The sequence below is a fragment of the Schistocerca piceifrons genome, chromosome 5, assembly GCF_021461385.2.
Source record: "Schistocerca piceifrons isolate TAMUIC-IGC-003096 chromosome 5, iqSchPice1.1, whole genome shotgun sequence".
NCBI classification, from domain to species: Eukaryota; Metazoa; Arthropoda; class Insecta; order Orthoptera; family Acrididae; genus Schistocerca; species Schistocerca piceifrons.
In genome coordinates this window covers 597,368,992-597,388,713 of record NC_060142.1, presented here as the reverse complement: position 1 = coordinate 597,388,713, position 19,722 = coordinate 597,368,992, and the positions used below count along the sequence as shown (strand labels likewise).

Genomic DNA, 19,722 nt, shown 5'->3' with positions numbered 1-19,722 from the left:
GAAAGTATTCGAAAGACGCAAGTGAAACATTCGAAATAAATTTTTAATCAAATCCCTAAAATATGCCCATGCTGTCTAGCCACCTTCTACACACCGACACATTACAGTCTCAGCAATAGCAATAATTCGCCTTCACAAATGTACTCCACAAGTCACCGTGCAGGATGTGGCAGAGGGTGCCTATGGTGTGAGATTCATTTCCACCATTCCTTTTGCGAACTGTTGGTATCCCTTTGCATAAGGCCGTATTCCTCTGATATTACCCTCACAATTAGCAGACCTCGCATAATTTAAAAAAATGGCTCTAAGCACTATGGGACTTAACATCTGAGGTCATCAGTCCTCTAGCCTTAGAACTACTTAAACCTAACTAACCTAAGGACATCACACACATCCATGCTCGAGGCAGGATTCGAACCTGGACCGTAGCAGCAACGCGGTTCCAGACTGAAGTGCCTAGAACCGTTAGGCCACAGCGACCGGCTCGCATAATTTAGCTTGTCCCATGCACAGAAACTCATTCTCATCACGAGAGCTGGGCGACTTCATCATTTTGTTCCGGAGGGGCTATAATTCTACTGCTCCGCTTGTTTCACCGGCATGCAGTTTACCTAGTGATAACAAGGTTTATTTCTATCCTAAGGCAGCCATGTATAACACTACTGCGGTAGCAAATTTGCCACATATGGCCTAAATTTTCAGTAGATGTTACCCTCTGAGAGGAATTTAGAAGTTTGATCGAGTGTGCCTAACGAAAAATTGGTATCGAACCTTAATTTCGTAACAATAGCTGTAGGTAGTTAGCAGAAAGAAAATAATTTTGCAAAAAGTAACAGTAACTGATTACTGTTAATCGATATAGTTATACGGTCGCCAGCCCAATTAGGCATAATAATTTAAATGTATTATTTATATTGAACCTATTTTTACTAATTCAAAACGAACTTAATTTTGTTCTATGAAGTGCAATGAACACACCCAAATGGACAAATTACACAGTGGTTAGCAGCAGTTGTCACTTTAGCAGTTAAGCAGTCACAAGATTTGCAAATGAGCCCTTTTTCTGGTTTAATTTAATCATTACTTTTGCCTTTAACTAATATAGGGTAAACTTGCTCTTCACAACCCACACAAGATCAGATAGCACATGATAATAGTGAAGTACAGTTAATACACACATTTACTATAGAAAAACAATAATGAGACACAGCATACAAATCTTTTACCTTTGCTTATCAGTAATCACTTCAAGATTTATTGACCAGAAAACTACTAATCTGATTTATCCTTTATATTATGATGGAAAAGAAATGTGGTCCCACAAACTATCCCTTTCATTATAACAACAAAACTATACACATTTTCAAAATTATGTAGCATTAAGGTAGAATTGGATTACTCTTTCATTTGAGACCATTAATTTTGTACCATTTTAACACTCTTTACCCTGACAAAACCTCTACAAAATCAGAGACAATCTCCAGTAAACTTTTACTTCAAACAAGCTCAAGACAAAGAGTTTTATGATGCCATTTGTGTAGCAAGTAGTTTTTGGAAACAACTTTAAAGCAACAAACATTAGAACACTTTTGTTTTCCAAGATATACTCTTTCCTAAACTGATATTCAAGTTCATTTTCTAGTTAAGTTTCGAAATACTCAAACATAAATAGTCTCTTTCATATGTATCAGAAACGTGTAAATTTTACCTTGCACATTAAGAGTACTGACATAACCTTGCCACACATCAATAAAATGCACTGTAAAGCTGTTAATGCGTTTTATGCAAAGGACACTTTCAGATTTCATCATTTAAAGGAGAGGATCCTACTTGCATAAGTGCATAGGATGGACACATTGTTCAAACACATTTTGAACATTAGGACTATATTTTCACATAACAGAACACAAAATTACTGGTTCATACAGTAATACAGTTCTAACCTTTCGTATGTGTGACGAAGTGGTTGCGTAATCGTTGTGGCGAGCATGTTGTGGCTAGGTGGTCTTTCCATAGGCAATAATTAGCTCTATTTATCTCTTCGTGGCGTTGTTAATATCATTTTTAGAGATTTTCCCAAGTCAGAGCACCATTTTACAGCCACATTTTAAATCCGAGGCCATTCCATTCCACTTGTAAGCCTCACTCGGCACCTGCGCTCTTTACTCGTCAGTTCCTTGCTGCCCTCTGACTGCTGACTGCTCTCTCACTTGCCGCCCAGACTGAGCGCCACATCCACCTTTTCCTAGCGCGCCAACTCACTTCCGTTGCAGAGGGGAACTAGTTTGGGTTTCCCTCTATACAATACAAAGTCCCTTTGTATGAAGCAGTTATTACATAGTTTCCAGCAAACATATTTTAGAAAATCTCATCATTTAAACATATTAAGCCAGCACAAATATACATAATTAAATACCACTTCCCTCCCAATAGCCGGCCGGAGTGGCCGAGCGGTTCCAGGCGCTACAGTCTGGAGCCGCGCGACCGCTACGGTCGCAGGTTCGAATCATGCCTCGGGCATGGATGTGTGTGATGTCTTTAGGTTAGTTAGCTTTAAGTAGTTCTAAGTTCTAGGGGACTGATGACCTCAGAAGTTAAGTCCCATAGTGCTCAGAGCCATTTGTACCAACCCTCCCAATAATACAAAGAACTTAATTGCAAAGAGTAAACATGTCACACTACCTTTTCACTTCTTTACAGTAGATCAAAGACATCACACAGTAAAGAATATACACTTGACATTATGCAGAATTAATCAGTACAAGTTATTAACAATATTGATTGCAGTGTTACAGGGTGACCAGCTCAGTTGACTTTTGCCTGTCGATCTTTGCACTTTGAGCATTCTTCTTGCTATCTCTTTACTACGTATCAGGATATCTTTGTGCACCACAGACGCAGCGAAAATTCTTCACAATCAGGCACATGCGATGATATGCAGTCTCATTAAATTTATGACAGAGGAGAGAAATCTCATCAAAAAGTGTGTTTGCGATAGTTGCAGGAATCCCTAGCTTTTCCAAGAAAATAAATAAGGAGGGGGAAAACATCCCTTCAAGTACTTCCCAGGGTTTCAATACGTCCGTGAAAACATGGCAGAAAATTTTGTATTTAGGTAATACTGACGGACAAGGTGTCTCGCAACCGACACATAATTTGCACGTCAGATATGTATTGTATTTTACATTCTCATTATCATAGTTAGCCCTTTTTTGTCTTATGAGATTTCCTTCCTGCGGTTACTTGTCTGACTAGTTTTGCTTCAGCTGACTCCTCGTTTATATAGCTATTTCTCTTTCTATACTCTAGCGAGAAACTATTGACTTTGACCCTGTACATTTGTAGTTTACAGGCTCGTTAGTTGTAGCTTACAAGTTATGCGAGACGTACATCTGTGTGCAGGCTTCAGCTATCAAAAAAATGGTTCAAATGGCTCTGAGCACTATGGGACTCAACATCTTAGGTCATAAGTCCCCTAGAACTTAGAACTACTTAAACCTAACTAACCTAAGGACATCACACACACCCATGCCCGAGGCAGGATTCGAACCTGCGACCGTAGCAGTTTAAGCTATCGAACTGCACGTCCCCTACTGTACACTGGCTGATCGCAACAAAGCCCCCACCACTGCCGTTTCCACTCCTCCTGCACACTATCAGTAGAGGGACATATGTGCGAGTTTACGGGGTGGTTTCAACTCAATTTTCGCTGCTTGAGAGAGCCCCCCCGGAAAACGAGTTATCGTAGGACAATGAAATTTTGTAGACACATTTTTCACGACACGCGGTAGAGAAATAACACATAAACCATTGAAAGAAACACAGTTTAATTTCCGCATATGAGCGCGCAAATCTAGTGATCGTTAGACAGTTTGGAACGATCGTCCAATATCATTTTGCTGTCGGGAGAGGCTGACGTTCAATTGCGACAGTAACTGCTGAAGAAGTTACTGTTGCCATGGCTGAGATTGCTGGACGGAATGTGCGATCTTCAAGCACTGTACGAGTTGTGTCACAACAGCTGGACATTCCATGGTCTACAATTCAGTAAGTGCTGCGAAAATTTGTAAAATGGTATCCGTATAGATTTCACAAAAACTTTTGCCAAGAGACGCAAACATTTCAGTAGATTTTGCACGTTTATTGCCAGCGTTGAAGTTGACGACGTGTGGCCTTCGAAAATTTTGCGGCGTGATGAAGCACACTTTACACTCACTGGAGCTGCGAACACCCATACTTGTTGCATTTGGGTATCGTCACTGCAACAAACGTTCATGAAGTCCACCTGCATAGTGAACGCGTCACGACACATTTCGTTACTACTCCATTTTTATTTGAGGAACTCAGACCCCAGGGACCGAGGACATGCAGCAGGAAAGGCACACGTTACTGTGATCTGCTCCGCTAAAATGTGACCCTTGCTGTACGGGAGAGAAGTGCTATGGGCTTGACTGTTTCGAGCGTGCTCTTTCCTTCCCACCAAACATGACATGACCAGCAATCGCCGAATAAGTACATTTAGCCCACCAATGCTGCGAGTGATTCTACTGCGAAAATCTCACCAAGAAAAGCGCTTCGCGTTAATAACCTAATGACTTTTCGATCTACCCTTCTCTCTCAAAAACTTCTCCCAGTGATCCGTTTTTGTGACGTCACAAGCGTTTTTACTAATCACATGTTTTTGCACCCAGCAGATAGTCTTCAATTAGAGGTCCACAGAAAGTAAAGAACTGCACGGAAAACTAGGCTCTTTTGTTTTCGGCATGCCGTGTTTCTTTAGGAAAGCACCATATTGTTGTCTGCTGAAGGCACTCTTCAGAACATGGCAGAGCGCAAGTGTCCCGCTGATGTAAGTTCCTCCGCTCGGCACTTCTCGGCCGTTAGGCAGGAGACGAGTAGCAAACGAAAAACAGCACTGCGAGGCTTTAGAAGCATTACTACGTATCTGCAAAATGTGTGTTTTGAGATAAAGGCAAAAGAAGTTTTGTAACAATGGAAACACTATTATCGTCACCTAAGTACACGAATCTGATAATCATGGTATCTAATGGTTGTTACAGTGTGTTTACACTCTTTCAACAAATGTTCAAAAAAATGGTTCAAATGCCTCTGAGCACTATGCGATTTCTGAGGTCATTAGTCGCCTAGAGCTTAGAACTAATTAAACCTAACTAACCTAAGGACATCATTCACATTCATGCCCGAGGCAGGATTCGAACCTGCGACAGTAGCGGTCGCTCGGTTCCAGACTGTAGCGCCTAGAACCCCACGGCCACTCCGGCCGGCAACAAATGTTCAATTTCCGCATTAAGTACTGCATAGCAAAAATATGGGCACTGTCACAGATACATTGTTTTGACTTTAAACATCTTGGTAGTTACGTATGACAAATTTCTTTTACGTCACTTCTGTGCTCACAAACATGTAAACCCTCAGACTATCGGTTTTGGTCAGCAATGACCATCTTCAGATCTGTATTATAAAAGCACCCAGCAGATAGTATATACTCGAGCCATATACTAATATGCTCGCCTAATATACTCGAGCCATAGTGGTGTATTTGGACATGTTTCTGTAAAACGGATCTGATGATACTCACTGCTGACATAAACCGGTAATGTGAGGACTTATAAGTTTGTGACCATAACGTGAAATACCACAAATTTATTCTACGTTTTCGGGTTACTGTTCCATTCGCGACAATGTCGCAGCTTGTGAGTTACGTATGATGTAGCAAAAATGGCAATAACACGGAATACACTCGTAAACAAAATACATTTTGCTTAATTCCGCAGAAAATTCTTAACATTTTGCTTTAGGGATTTGGAACTGTTTTAGAACCATCACAAATTGCATACCTCATAATTATATTGTCATTCGACTTTAGACTACACAAAGAACAATCACCATGAAGACATGAAAAAATATATGAAAAACACAGTTATTGTATTTGTTTGTAAGGATATCCATGAAACAGTAAAAATGACTTATTAAGAGCTGACTATCCTTTAGTCATTATTATCATCAACATTATTTTCTGTTTCTTCACCAGCTGTTGTATCTGTCATTAACGACTTGTAGAAGTGATGACACTGCTCTCGTATGATCGCCATGTTGTCGAGATCTAGAAGGTCCGTAAACTTTCCTTCCTGTATGGAAACTGGAGAAGAATTCAAAGCCTGGAGTGTAAAAGATTCTTCCAATCTCGTTTTAGTTCTGCGGGAGATTTCTATTCTTTTAACTTTTTCAGAAGTACTGTTGCTATATTTAAAACAAATGTATTCTGAGTTTACTTTTAGATACTGAAACCAGAATATCTTGAGCCAGTTGACATTATTTCCATCAGAGTCAAGTTTTATGTTCTTTACTTTCTTCTATCTCAGTTCTGGGAAATCCAGTACATCCTTCAGCTGAACTTCTGTAACACGATATTTTTTATTTGTTGTCCTCACGGCTGTGAACCATCCTGATAAACGAAATATGTCAAGCACTTTTGTCTTTTTCTCTATTGAGGCGTGAACTGAGTCGCATTCCATTTGCGAGCGACCTGGCTCAAAGAACATTTGGTTTATTACAGGGATATCAAGATTTTCAACAGCATACAGGAACATAGCAAACTCGTTTGAATTTTTGTTTTGCCCACCACATCGGAAAAGAAATTTCGACCTTTACCAACTGAATATATTTCTAGAAAATTAAACAAACATGATCCAATTTCTGTAGATCCGTTTGGCTTTCCTTCCACTCCAAAGTTAGTATGCAGCGCCTCTTGAAGCTGTATTACATACAGTTAGGTTGCGCACAGCAAGTCTTCGTCGATAAACCAATGCTGTTGCATTTGTCTTTGGATGGTAGCAGGCAGCCTCCAGATCAAATTCGGCTAGATGCGTTTTTGCTGATCCAGTTTCCAACTTACTGCTGGCTTTCCTAGCCCTACCTAAACACCGCCATCTATGCGAGTACCCTGCTCTGAACAGTGGATTTATTTCTCTGTGGCTTTCATATGAGAGAACCTGTAGCATGTATCACACATGTCATTTTTGGGTGCCTATAAGGATAGCTTAAATGTAGCAGGAATTGTGTTTCGATAGAAATATTCCTGTGACGTGATCATTTTCACAAGTTTCAACATACATTTGGTACATTTCTCTACAGCCGGTCTGTGACGTTCTCTTCGTTGTGCTCATTCCTTTTTAACAGAACCTAGCGTATGAATGATTCAGTCATATCCAACGTCGCAAGAAAGAAGGATTGACAAATTCGTACCTTCCGACCACTTTTGTTCAAAAAGTATTTACTTCTGAAGTTTTCCCTGGACGTGCCTCTACAAGGCTTACCACAGCGCTTATCCGCCTTTTCTAAAAGTGAACTGACGTATGATCGCTGGTTGTCTGTATAACCCAAATTCCAAAAATCCTTCATGAATGTTTAGTCTATCAGCGTCAGCGAAATTAGAGCTCTATTTCCTTAAGCACTTTGAGCAGTTCTTTGGTTTGACTGACCGTCCAGAGATATGCTTGCCTTTGGAAGAAATATATAGTTTCCCAGATTGCCTTTTGATCTTCTGTCATTTTTCTTCATTTCTCAAGCTGGACAATTCGTCTGCTTTTTACTTTTTTCCATTCCGTTGGTCACATTTTTCATTTACTAACAGCATTCTACTATTATTGAAAGTTTTTGAATCATCCTGATTAAAAATTTCGTTCATATTGTTCCCTTTTTCCATGATTACATTTGGTTTGTCCCTCCATATTTTGCAGAGGTGCAATGTTTAACGATTTATAAATATAAGTCGTGTGGTGATCTAAAAAAATGTTGTTGTTGTTGTGGTCTTCAGTCCTGAGACTGGTTTGATGCAGCTCTCCATGCTACTCTATCCTGTGCAAGCTTCTTCATCTCCCAGTCCCTTCTGCAACCTAAATCCTTCTGAATCTGTATAGTGTATTCATCTCTTGGTCTCTTTCTACGATTTCTACCCTCCACGCTGTCCTCCAACGCTAAATTTGTAATCCCTTCATGCCTCAGAACATGTCCTACCAACCGGTCCCTTCTTCTCGTCAAGTTGTGCCACAAACTCCTCTTCTCCCCAATTCTATTTAATACCTCCTCATTAGTTATGTGATCTACCCATCTAATCTTCAGCATTCTTCTGTACCACCACATTTCGAAAGCTTCTATTCTCTTCTTGTCCAAACTATTTATCGTCCACGGTTCACTTCCATACATGGCTAAACTCCATACAAATACTTTCAGAAACGACTTCCTGACACTTAAATCTATACTCGATGTTAACAAATTTCTCTTCTTCAGAAACTCTTTCCTTGCCATTGCCAGTCTACATTTTATATCCTCTCTACTTCGGCCATCATCAGTTATTTTGCTCCCCAATAGCAAACCTCCCTTACTACTTTAAGTGTCTCATTTCCTAATCTAATTCCCTCAGCATCACCCGACTTAGTTCGACTACATTCCATTATCCTCGTTTTGCTTTTGTTGATGTTCATCTTACATCCTCCTTTCAAGACACTGTCCATTTCATTCAACTGCTCTTCCAAGTCCTTTGCTGTCTCTGAGAGAATTACAATGTCAACGGCGAACCTCAAAGTTTTTGTTTCTTCTCCATGGATGTTAATACCTACTCTGAATTTTTCTTTTGTTTCCTTTACTGCTTGCTCAATATACAGATTGAATAATATTTGGGATAGGCTACAACCCTGTCTCACTCCCTTCCCAACGACTGCTTCCCTTTCATGCCCCTCGACTCTTATAACTGCCATCTGGTTTCTGTACAAATTGTAAGTAGTCTTTCGCTCCCTGTATTTGACCCCTGCCACCTTTAGAATTTGAAAGAGATTATTCTAGTCAACAATGACAAAAGCTTTCTCTAAGTCTATAAGTGCCAGAAACGTAGGTTTGCCTTTCCTTAATCTTTCTTCTAAGATAAGTCGTGAGGTCAGTATTGCCTCACGTGTTCCAACATTTCTACGGAATCCAAACTGATCTTCCCCGAGGTCGGCTTCTACCAGTTTTTCCATTCGTCTGTAAAGAATTCGCGTTAGTATTTTGCAGCTGTAACTTATTAAACTGGTAGTTCGGTAATTTTCACATCTGTCAACACCTGCTTTCTTTGGGATTGGAATTATTATATTCTTCTTGAAGTCTGAGGGTATTTCGCCTGTCTCATACATGTTGCTCACCAGATGGTAGAGTTTTGTCAGGACTGGCTCTCCCAAGGCCGTCAGTAGTTCTAATGGAATGTTGTCTACTCCTGGGGCCCTGTTTCGACTCAAGTCTTTCAGTGCTCTGTCAAACTCTTCCATTTCATCTTCATCTACATCCTCTTCCATTTCCATAATATTGTCCTCAAGTACATCACCCTTGTATACACCCTCTACATACTCCTTCCACCTTTCTGCTTTCCCTTCTTTGCTTAGAACTGGGTTTCCACCTGAACTCTTGATATTCATACAAGTGGCTCTCTTTTCTCCAGAGGTCTAAAAAATATTAAAACCATAAATTATCGAGGGAATGTAATATAGGAGAACAAAATTTTCGGAATAAATATTCTTAAATTTATACAGTAAGTGTTCATCGAAGCTAAATACCTGTGAATTGCTAGTTTTTTTGTAGAAGGAAAACTAATTACAAATTCCTTGCTGTCCACATAACTTTCTTGTATACCATATGTATAATATTGCGAAATGCAGCAACAATAACACAACAGAAGTTGCTTGGGTTATTACTTTTACATAAATAATTTTATTCTCATCATTGTATCTCCGATCGATTGCGTTGCATTAGCGCTGCTGGGTTTTACATACCATCACTGGCATCAGTATTGTCCTTTAAGGAGTCATCAAATTAGAAATCTAAATCTGAACCACTAGCAGCGTTAATAGTTTTTTATCATCTTCAACTGTTACAAAAGTGCTTTCTTTAATATGGCCATCATTTTCTCCAATACAATTACGAAATTACTCATAAATAACTGGCTTTAACTTGCAATTGCGTATACCCTACTTAAATGTCTAGGTTTAATTAATACGATCATTACTTTGAGTAATGAAAAATAGCCTACCACAGTCTGCAAAAGCATTGCTGGCTAATGATAAAAGGACATTGTGAAAGGTAAATTAACTTGAATTTACTTCTGCAGTACGCTTTTGATTTTTTTAAAAGATTACAATAAATGTTTCTTCCTCTGAAAAACATGGTAAATGCACAACAGCAAAGGCTTGAATGATGAAACTACTCGTAACAATAGTTTATGTGCTCCATGCAGCACAATAATGGATAAGCACTGTTGTTAACAATATCACAAGTGTTATGTCGCCAATATGTTGCTCCGCACTTTGGTCTTGTATCTAAAATTACGCAGCCTTTGTTTGGTTACAAAGTGACGTACCCTCACTTACGTTCTTATGTCTTTTAACGCCGTGGTACTTCAAAAGGAGTCAAAGTGACGTAAAAGGCAATACGCTACTGTGACATCAAATATTAGAGTGAATTTGGGGATATGCTACTCACTGTCTCCGGGACGTTTTAAGACAGGAGTTCCGCTGGTTTTGTGTTCTATAGAATGGTTTTCCATGACGATAGTGAAGTAACTATGTCAAAATGGCCAGTCCTGTAGATGTGTTGTTATGACTAAATCCCCGTTGGCCTTCTGCTGCTCGGCCCACGGGACAACTTTCATGGAGGCAACAACTTATCCTATCAGTCCTGTGCAAATTCCAGAGTCCCTGCTGCTAGCTGCTCAAGCCTGCTTTTCCACGTCGGACTCTGTCCCGCCCGTCCCGAATCCAGTGTGTGGCCTGGACACTCTCTGAACGGAAATAAAGAGAAGATCTGCACCATGTTAGATGTAGCTAAGATATAAAATTAGTTAGAGATCAATACATACAGTCACTACAGCATTTAATAGCCCTTACTATAATATTCTGCCTCCTCATTATCCTCTTATTAGAGCGTAGTTATACGAAAAGGGACATGCTAAAGGGCTTGCCGCTTTTCAGGTGGAGCTCCACCTCACTTTCCTCGTGAGGTCATTCGGTTACCCTGTAACAAAATTGGAGAAAACCAAATCATTGGCCGATCGTTCCAAACACCATAACTACCAGGATCACCAGATTTGAACCATCTCATTTCGGAATTAAAATGTGTTTCTTCCAATGATTCATTCATTATTTCTCTTCCTCATGTCCTTACAAACGTTTCCACAAAGCTTGATTGTCCTACGGTCACTGGTTTTTAATGAGGATCATATCAAGCAACGAAAGGTTTACTATACCCATCCTTTATTCTGCGTGAGCTCTACACGAGATGCGTTTTCGAGGTAATAATATATGCTAATTGGCTGGTTTTGGAACGTTGGCTCTAGCAGTGCACAACTTCATTCCTGTAACACACGCCACTGCAAGCTATTGAAAATTTCCATGATCCACTCAGGTTAAATGTACCTGTGTCAAGTGTGCAGCTCTTCTTCGACTCCTGTCTTTTCTCTGTTAGCTATTTTGGCAAAAGCTGGAAATAATAAAAAGTGACTCATCCACATGATTACTAAAAGCAATCCATTAAGTTTCGGTTGCATCATAAATTAAGCAAATCTAAAGACTGTCAATTCAATTAAATACTTGGGGACTAGAATTACCAACAACTAAAATGGGAATGACAATGCAGATAATGTTATGGAAAAGGCAAAAGGCAAATATACGACAGTGTTTTGATGGCAGAACGCTAAGAAGATGCAAGAGGTCTACTAGACTACCTACATTAAGCTTCTTCGTCCTCTTCTGCAATATTTCTGTGCAACATGCGATCCACACCATATAGGACTGCCAGAGGACATCCAGGTGAGGCAGTGTCACGGGTATGAAATGTGAGTTGACGTGGCAATCATAGAAACAAAGGCAATTTGCAATGCGGAGAAATCTCTTCACGAAATTTCAGTCACTAATTCTCTCCTCCAAATGCGAAAATATCTTGTTCTTGACAGCTTACATAGGGAGAAATGATCATTGTAATAAAATAAGAGGAATCGGAGTCGCAGGAAAGATTTAAGCGTTCGTTCTTCATGCGAGCTGTTCGAGAGAGGAACGGAATACAAACAGTCTAAAGGTGGTTCGATGAACCCTCTGTCAGCCACTTAAGAGTTATCCTGTAGATGAAGATGTAAATGAGGCTCCAGTCTGCTCTGAAGCAATACTCAATAGCTGGTCGAATCAGGATTTTATAAGTGTTAAGAGCATGATGCAAATCTAGCTACAAGTTCAGTTTAAGGGAAGACACAATGATTACGTGTGTTGTTTCAGATGCCAGCAACCCAGTGCTGAGGACACCCGCTGTTGTTCCGACTCCGGCACCTGCCACAGATGATGATGGGGATCACTTCACGGAGACATCGCCTCTTATTCACGACCAGCCTGTGACGTATGGGTGTCATGAGGACATCAGCTAGCCAACTCCACTTCTCAGCAAGTCGACGAAGCGCACGCACTGCAGTTTGTGAATCATAGGGGGTCTAACATGGCCGAGGAAGTGTCAATCTTGCTGTGGCAACAAATCAGCTACAGCAAAATGTGAATGGGGGCCTTAAGTTCAGCGTTTCAGGCAGGACATCCCATTCAGAAATGTATTAAGTTAAGCTACTTGGACAACCAGGTGGAGACCTTTGGTATAGTCATAGCGAGTTATTTTGTGAGCTTTTGCCAAAGCGCATGTAAGTAGTTAGAAATTCATGGAAAGTAAATCAACCATGCGAACTTTCAAGAAAGTGTTAAACTGTGTCCCATATTGGGACTTGAATCCATATCTCTGTTTTTCATAGATAACGTTCTAGTCTACTGATGGAGCTATCCAACGCAGTTCGAGTTTCTATGGAGAACAACGTTTTCTTTGTATTCACACCCCAGGGTGTTCTCCTCTACTCATCTCTTGACTAGTGCACCTATGACTGATGAAAGCGACATAGATTGTGTTAGTCGCAGAATAGAAGCTAGAGACAGTATGTCTGGTTGGCGTCTGGTAGCAACTGTTAATGACGCAGCAGGTTCGTTATATATGCTGTCGTTAGGAGGCTGTCTCTGTGTTTAATATCCGAGCTATCGTCAGCCTAGCACAGTGCTGGGGAAAAAGGTCGGCACTCGCTCATCACCAATCAAATCATCAACGCCACTGGTGGCAGCATGGTTGTGTGCCTAAATAACGTGAAATTTTGATGCAAATATCCAGCCATGCACTCAAAAAAGATTCAGTCAGGAATGTAGTTGTGCAAGTAGAAATGTGATGATCAGCACCAACATGAAGTTTAAGGGAGACCTCTTTACAAATATTAAGATCAATATTTTGCTCCTTAGACCATTTGCAGTTTAAGTATCTCAAAGCTTCTGCCAAATACTAAATACCAACAGTGAGTCATTTGGGTTAAGACTTCAAAATATATCTCTAGAAACTGAGCAATAAACAATAAAATAATAAAGGACAATGGAGGATATAGAACGACAAGAGCGTAAAAGACGAAACTATTGATTTTCCGCTACATGGAACTTTCGTCAATGGAATAGAGAGTAACTGCACTTTGGGAACCACTTCTTTAAGCGGTATTTGCCGTGACGCTACTGACCAGGGGAGAGGCTTGTCCTACTAAGTTTCTATTTTCAGCATTTTAGAAGACTGGCATGTTGTAGGTGTGCACTATAGGACCTCCTGTTCTGAATTCTGATATTAATCCTGGGTTGTAGAACACCATCATACAAAAGACTTTCAATAGTCTTTCAGTCTGATTTTTAGTATGTAAGCTATTTTTGATCAAGATCGAAAGTTTAAACAGTGAGTGAAATGTATTCTTGAAAATGTTACGGATTTGCTGCCGGATCGTAAAATTAGCTCGATTCAATATTTCGGCGATTCAACTCTCCGCCATCTTCAGGAGTCCCACTGAGAACTGATGCCAAGGCTGCAAACCGACATCATATATGGGCCTCCGTATCGTACACGGCGCATGCATTGCCCATCACAATTGTCGCCCTATGAGACTGGGCAGGTGGCACCGCCCTTAATACAACATCGGCAGCAACGTTGTATCGCACTCAGAGACTATTTTCAAACACTCGGTTAGGTCGCACCGATAAAGCCACGTGGTTGCTTTCTTCATCCTACGTAGGTAGAACACAGTTTATGATATTCGGACTGGCGCTAACGTGGAGATCGGCGGAATGAAACAGGCGGATCTGTTCTGGAGGTAAACGGCAGCAGAGATTACAAAGTGAACGAATGAACGAATAACCAAAACAAGTCCAGAGCGTAGCAGAGTCGTCTTAAGCGTATACGACAGACCAGGGACCAATCTAAATGATAAGCCGCCTGCAGTAGCTAGGCAGGGAAATACGGAAGCGTCCGATCTAACCCGTCGGCTTTGACCCATGACGTCACAAATATAGCGGAAACGACAATTCCAATATGGCGGATATAGAAATGTTGCATACGTATCACAAAGACGAAAACACATAGAAAAACAACACACACAAAGGTTTCACAAGAACGATCTGCTAACATTGATAGCAAACAAAGATAATAATAAACAAGTGGTACTCAAGGCCTGACCCGCCCCCCCCCCGCCAAAAAAAACTCCCAACCTAACTTCGTATTCAGGGCTACGCTACAGATCAATGTGTAGGTCAATCAAAAGATAAAAAAAAGAAACAAATAAAATAAAAAGAAAAAAACAATATTGATTCATTAGACATAACGAGTAGCGACAAAACATATAGACCATAAAGATTGAACAATCTAATGGCAAACTGATAAAAGCCTCATAGACGACGTTAAAACAAAAAGTACAGTAAAAAGGTAAACTATATATTACAGGCCCTAAAACTCCTACTAAGGTAACGTCAACGAGGCAACATCTACAAACACGCCACACTCACAAACCAAACTCCGCGCCGTAATGACGTCACACACCACAACACCCTTACGTCACGGGTCAAAGCCGACGCGTGAGATCGGATGTTTCTGTTGACCCCTGGGCAGTGGCATTTAGCGGGAAGCACTGGTCAAACAGCGGCGCCACCTCACGTAGTACTCGCTGCTGTCGCCTATAGTACAGGTACCCCTGAAGAGTCCTCTGGCTAGGCGGAGAATCCGGAACACCGTTAGATGCTAAAAAATGGAAACGCTTTAACGTAATGGAAACACGATAGCAAATTGTGCTAGAAAGACATTATAATGCTCCTAAGGATTCTGTTCAATGAGGGTAGTCAATTTTTTTACCTACCGCCCACTTTCGTATCGCTGTTAGTTGCAAAATTTTCTAACCGCCCACCAGTTCTAAAGTAATGGTTATTTATGACGTATGGAAATATCTTTACCTACAAAATTTACAAAAGAGAGTTACAGTAAATTAATAATTATTATGTACCAAATTCTTTAATCAAAATATTATGAAAACCTAATGAAAATGTTTTTAAGACCCCTTCCGCCTACTGCCCACCATGGAAATTGGAAAGCCCGTTTGTGGGTGAGTGGGACCTGGTTGATCACCAATACTGTACAAAAAAGATAACCCAAAGTGACCATTAGTTTGATTCAAATATCATACAATAATTATCGATAATGGCTGTAGATAACATAACCATAAAATTTTACAATAAACAACTCCTCCCTGCTTTTAGTTGACAAAGAGGCAGACAGACAGAGTGAGTTTGATTCCTACCAGTGTTCATGGATGTCATGATTCCAACTGGATAACAACAACTCTTTGGTCGCATGGATCCGAACTGACCACAAAAGAAAGTCGATTTTCACTATAATTTGAAGAGACAGTGACAAAAAATTTACTCAGTATAAAACTGACTCAAAAGTAACACGATCTGCAAGAAACAAAAATGAGAGCATGAAATGCGTAGATCAAGAGAAAAGCGTGCAATGACCTGACCTGTGTATATGGAACAGTATGTTGAAACTGCAGATCCACATAGTTCGAAACAGAGGCTATAGTTGAGTCAGCACAACTTGATCCCTGAGAGTTGCAGTGAGCTCGGCGCGACAGCTTTGTGGACGTACCTCATACAATAATGTGATGTGATTTTGCCAACGTCTCTATGGTAACGCCTCAGTGTTGTCGCAGCTTGTCAAGAAAACGGTTCCTGGAGATTTACTAGGACCGTGAATCTGTAATCAGAAAATGTTTAAAGAAAAACTGCGTGAAGTAAATTAACATTGTATAAGGCCCAAGAATCTGTTTTACTTCCGGAAACTTCAAAATCAAACCCCTATACGAGAAGTTTCCCAATCCTGTTAAAATTCTGAGAATAAAATCCTTTGATAGTGAAAATAGTAAAACACTCTGAAGCTAATTTGATAAATAATGACAATGTATACTGTAATTTTGCTTACCAGTAACAGTTAAACCCAGATAACTTTGCATCTAAACAGGAATGAATGCAAATATGATGTGAAGTGGCATGTAAACAAAGACTGCGTACTTTGACAACTGTCAAATTCAAAGTTTCCTCTAATATGCTAACTCGAACCAATGGCGAATAAGCCGCTTCTTTGTAATTGGTCGGTGTAAGTAACTTTAATGATGAATGCGTCAACTTACACGTCTGGCCACATTTCACAGTACAATCCATAAAGTCTCCTATCTAAACTACTGTGTATACACATCGAAGCACTCCCTTCCAAAGACACCCACAACACATGCAACGACTAGTACAAATACACTAAATAGCAAAACAAATAAATGGTGGCAATAACTACTGTTAGTGGTGGGGTCAACAATCACTGAAGGTGGACAGTCTTTACAATACACTACTATACTTTTACTTATGGAGAGAAACATTAAGAGATAGTCTATTACAAAGCAGAAAGAAATTAAATTGGTTACAATTGTGAGTTTCGCGAAGAGAGGAATGGTTTTGAGTCTTATCTGTTCTGGGTCGGCGTGATGTGGCTACAGTGGTAGGAGCAGTTTGAAGTTGCTGATATCAATCCTGTAAGTTCATCCAGTCGTGCCCCTGGCAATTAATATATCCTCTTTTCCTTACATCCTGTTGCGGCTGCCAGTGGTAATGAGTTGCGTAGCATCCACTTGGCATAGGCTGGAACAAAGTAACTGCTTATACAGCACCTGAGGTCGTATTAGTTCAACTGCAACTTTCACACACGATAGTTTGGCACAGTCCATATGAAGTGTTTAAATTAATATTCCATTTGCTATAATTTAGCAATTGCGAAGTTTGATAGTCCTTCTACTGTTAATATTCGTGGTTCACAGTAACACTGTTCCCGCAAAAATAGTCACTTACGTAGCAACACAGTTCACAGTTTCCACATTGGCTGTTAGTGTTTTAGCATACGTCAGATATAGTAGTCAAGGAAATGAGCAATATTAAATTCACAGTTTATGTAATGCGGCTCAACTCTGAACCGACGACAATACTGTCTGTTCAAGAGTGCATTGTCACTTCCACAAGCATCATTCTGCAAAAACCAATAGTATTTGCGTAATACAACGTTTGTTTAGAATATCCATCATAAAGTCAACTTTCAAACAGGTCTAACACACGAAAGGCCAGTATTAATATCGCATTAAACACAACTTATTACTACACACAGTACTTGCTTCCGTACCGCCACGCTCAGCGTCATCTGCTATTGACTGCCACACTGTTTGACTCAACAACTATCGATATCTCTTCACTCCACAGTTCTTACAACACTTCTGCCTATTGCATTCCGTTTCACACAATACATTTAATAAAACTAACTGAAAGATCATTAGAAAAATCTAAGTCCTTACACAAGGAACTCATATAGAAACAGCGAAGTAAACATAGTAACACTTCATGTTGTACACTATATAGCCAAATGAAAAATAATCTATGTCACCATAAATATATCAATGAAGTACAAGGTAGTAAAAGAAAGGAAAAAATTTATGTCTCCTTATTAGTAATTATTAGACTGGGTGTTGTTGTGTCGTGTTCATCATCATCATTCATCCCCATTACGGTCGAAGGAAAGCCTCCGCTAGGACCTTGCCTAGTACGGCGGTGCGGGTCTCCAGTACCGTCCCCTACGCTCCTCGGAGTATTGGAACTCATCATCATCATCATCATCATCATCATCATCATCATTAGTCATGCCATCACAAGCTCTTGTAGACGGCTACGTTTCCGCCTGAAGTCGTTACCGTTTCACAGTTGAAAGCTGGCAACAGTGCTACCAGCTGCCAGGGATCTACTTACGCTGTCTCGACTATGGAGCATCGACGCTACACAAAAGCCAGTTTATGTTCGACCACATTGTCTCAAAACAAAATTCTCACTCACAGCCCGTGATTGGCTCCCGCTGTCTAAACTGCTGGAACTCCACGAGTCGTTCCATGCGCGGCTACACATACAAGTAACAAATTCTACCTGTATCAAATTTCGATGCATCAGGAACTTCGCGGTAATGATTTTCATAGCCCCCTTGATTTTTGTCAGTTAACAAATAGAAATAAAACCAGATTTTTTTTAACATGTGAGCTGACTCAGCCTTCACAAATCGTTGCCTGATGTTGAACATGAGTGTCCTTGGTCAGTAAATATTTTGTGTGCAATAATGTGTTTCAAACTTGTTAATCTTCCTTGTTTTGGAATTATCAACATTGCTTGAAGATCTTAGCTTTCCAGTACGTCAAAACTATGTCATTTCACCATTATGGTTGATCACAATAAACTCTGTATATGCATTTGTGTTTGTTGCTTCGGTTTCGTCCATCATTTGAAAAACTTTTCCGTTGCAGTTATTAAAGGCTTCTCATAGAACACTAATATGCAATTAAAACAAGGTACCTAAATTTAAATAATAAAGTTGTTTTCTGTTTCATTAACAACAGCCTCATCTAATAGAAATTGAATAGTACCATCTTGCAGTCCCTGTCGTTCATGCGAATTTGATCTTTATTGTTCTTTTGGGGCTGCACAGTTCTCCAGATATTTTGATGTCTCAAATTAAATACCTTACACTCTGCAGAGCCAACTTCGGTATCATTGCATATGAAAAGCCATTACATTTTTTAAAATAATGAGTATGTTCAAACAGTCATTGACAAGAACCCTCCCTTAGTTAGCTTTCCTCAAGGAGTAGAAAGTTACATATTGCTCTGCCTGAAATTTATGCCTCTTCACTATCAAGTGTGCACTCAAACTAGCCAGTTTTACCAAGACGTCTGTCGCTTCATCCAGAACAAAGACTACTGCAGCTGGACGTATGCTGTGATAGCGGCAGGGTTCAACTATCTTGTGGGGTGCAGCAAAATAAACCATTTTCAACATGTTTCTTAAATAGATACAAATACACTCCTGGAAATTGAAATAAGAACACCGTGAATTCATTGTCCCAGGAAGGGGAAACTTTATTGACACATTCCTGGGGTCAGATACATCACATGATCACACTGACAGAACCACAGGCACATAGACACAGGCAACAGAGCATGCACAATGTCGGCACTAGTACAGTGTATATCCACCTTTCGCAGCAATGCAGGCTGCTATTCTCCCATGGAGACGATCGTAGAGATGCTGGATGTAGTCCTGTGGAACGGCTTGCCATGCCATTTCCACCTGGCGCCTCAGTTGGACCAGCGTTCGTGCTGGACGTGCAGACCGCGTGAGACGACGCTTCATCCAGTCCCAAACATGCTCAATGGGGGACAGATCCGGAGATCTT

At 40.3% G+C, this 19,722-nt stretch overlaps 1 protein-coding gene across 1 annotated transcript in view; it reads left to right on the top strand.

Annotated features, from left to right (window-relative positions):
* Positions 1-12,730, top strand: part of LOC124799273 — an 82,923-nt gene extending 70,193 nt beyond the window's left edge. Inside the window, exon 4 of the mRNA XM_047262838.1 lies at positions 12,312-12,730. Within this exon, the coding sequence (XP_047118794.1) occupies positions 12,312-12,457 (146 nt within the window). The 3' untranslated portion in view covers positions 12,458-12,730. The remainder of the gene's footprint in view (positions 1-12,311) is intronic.
* The last annotated feature ends 6,992 nt before the right edge of the window (positions 12,731-19,722 follow it).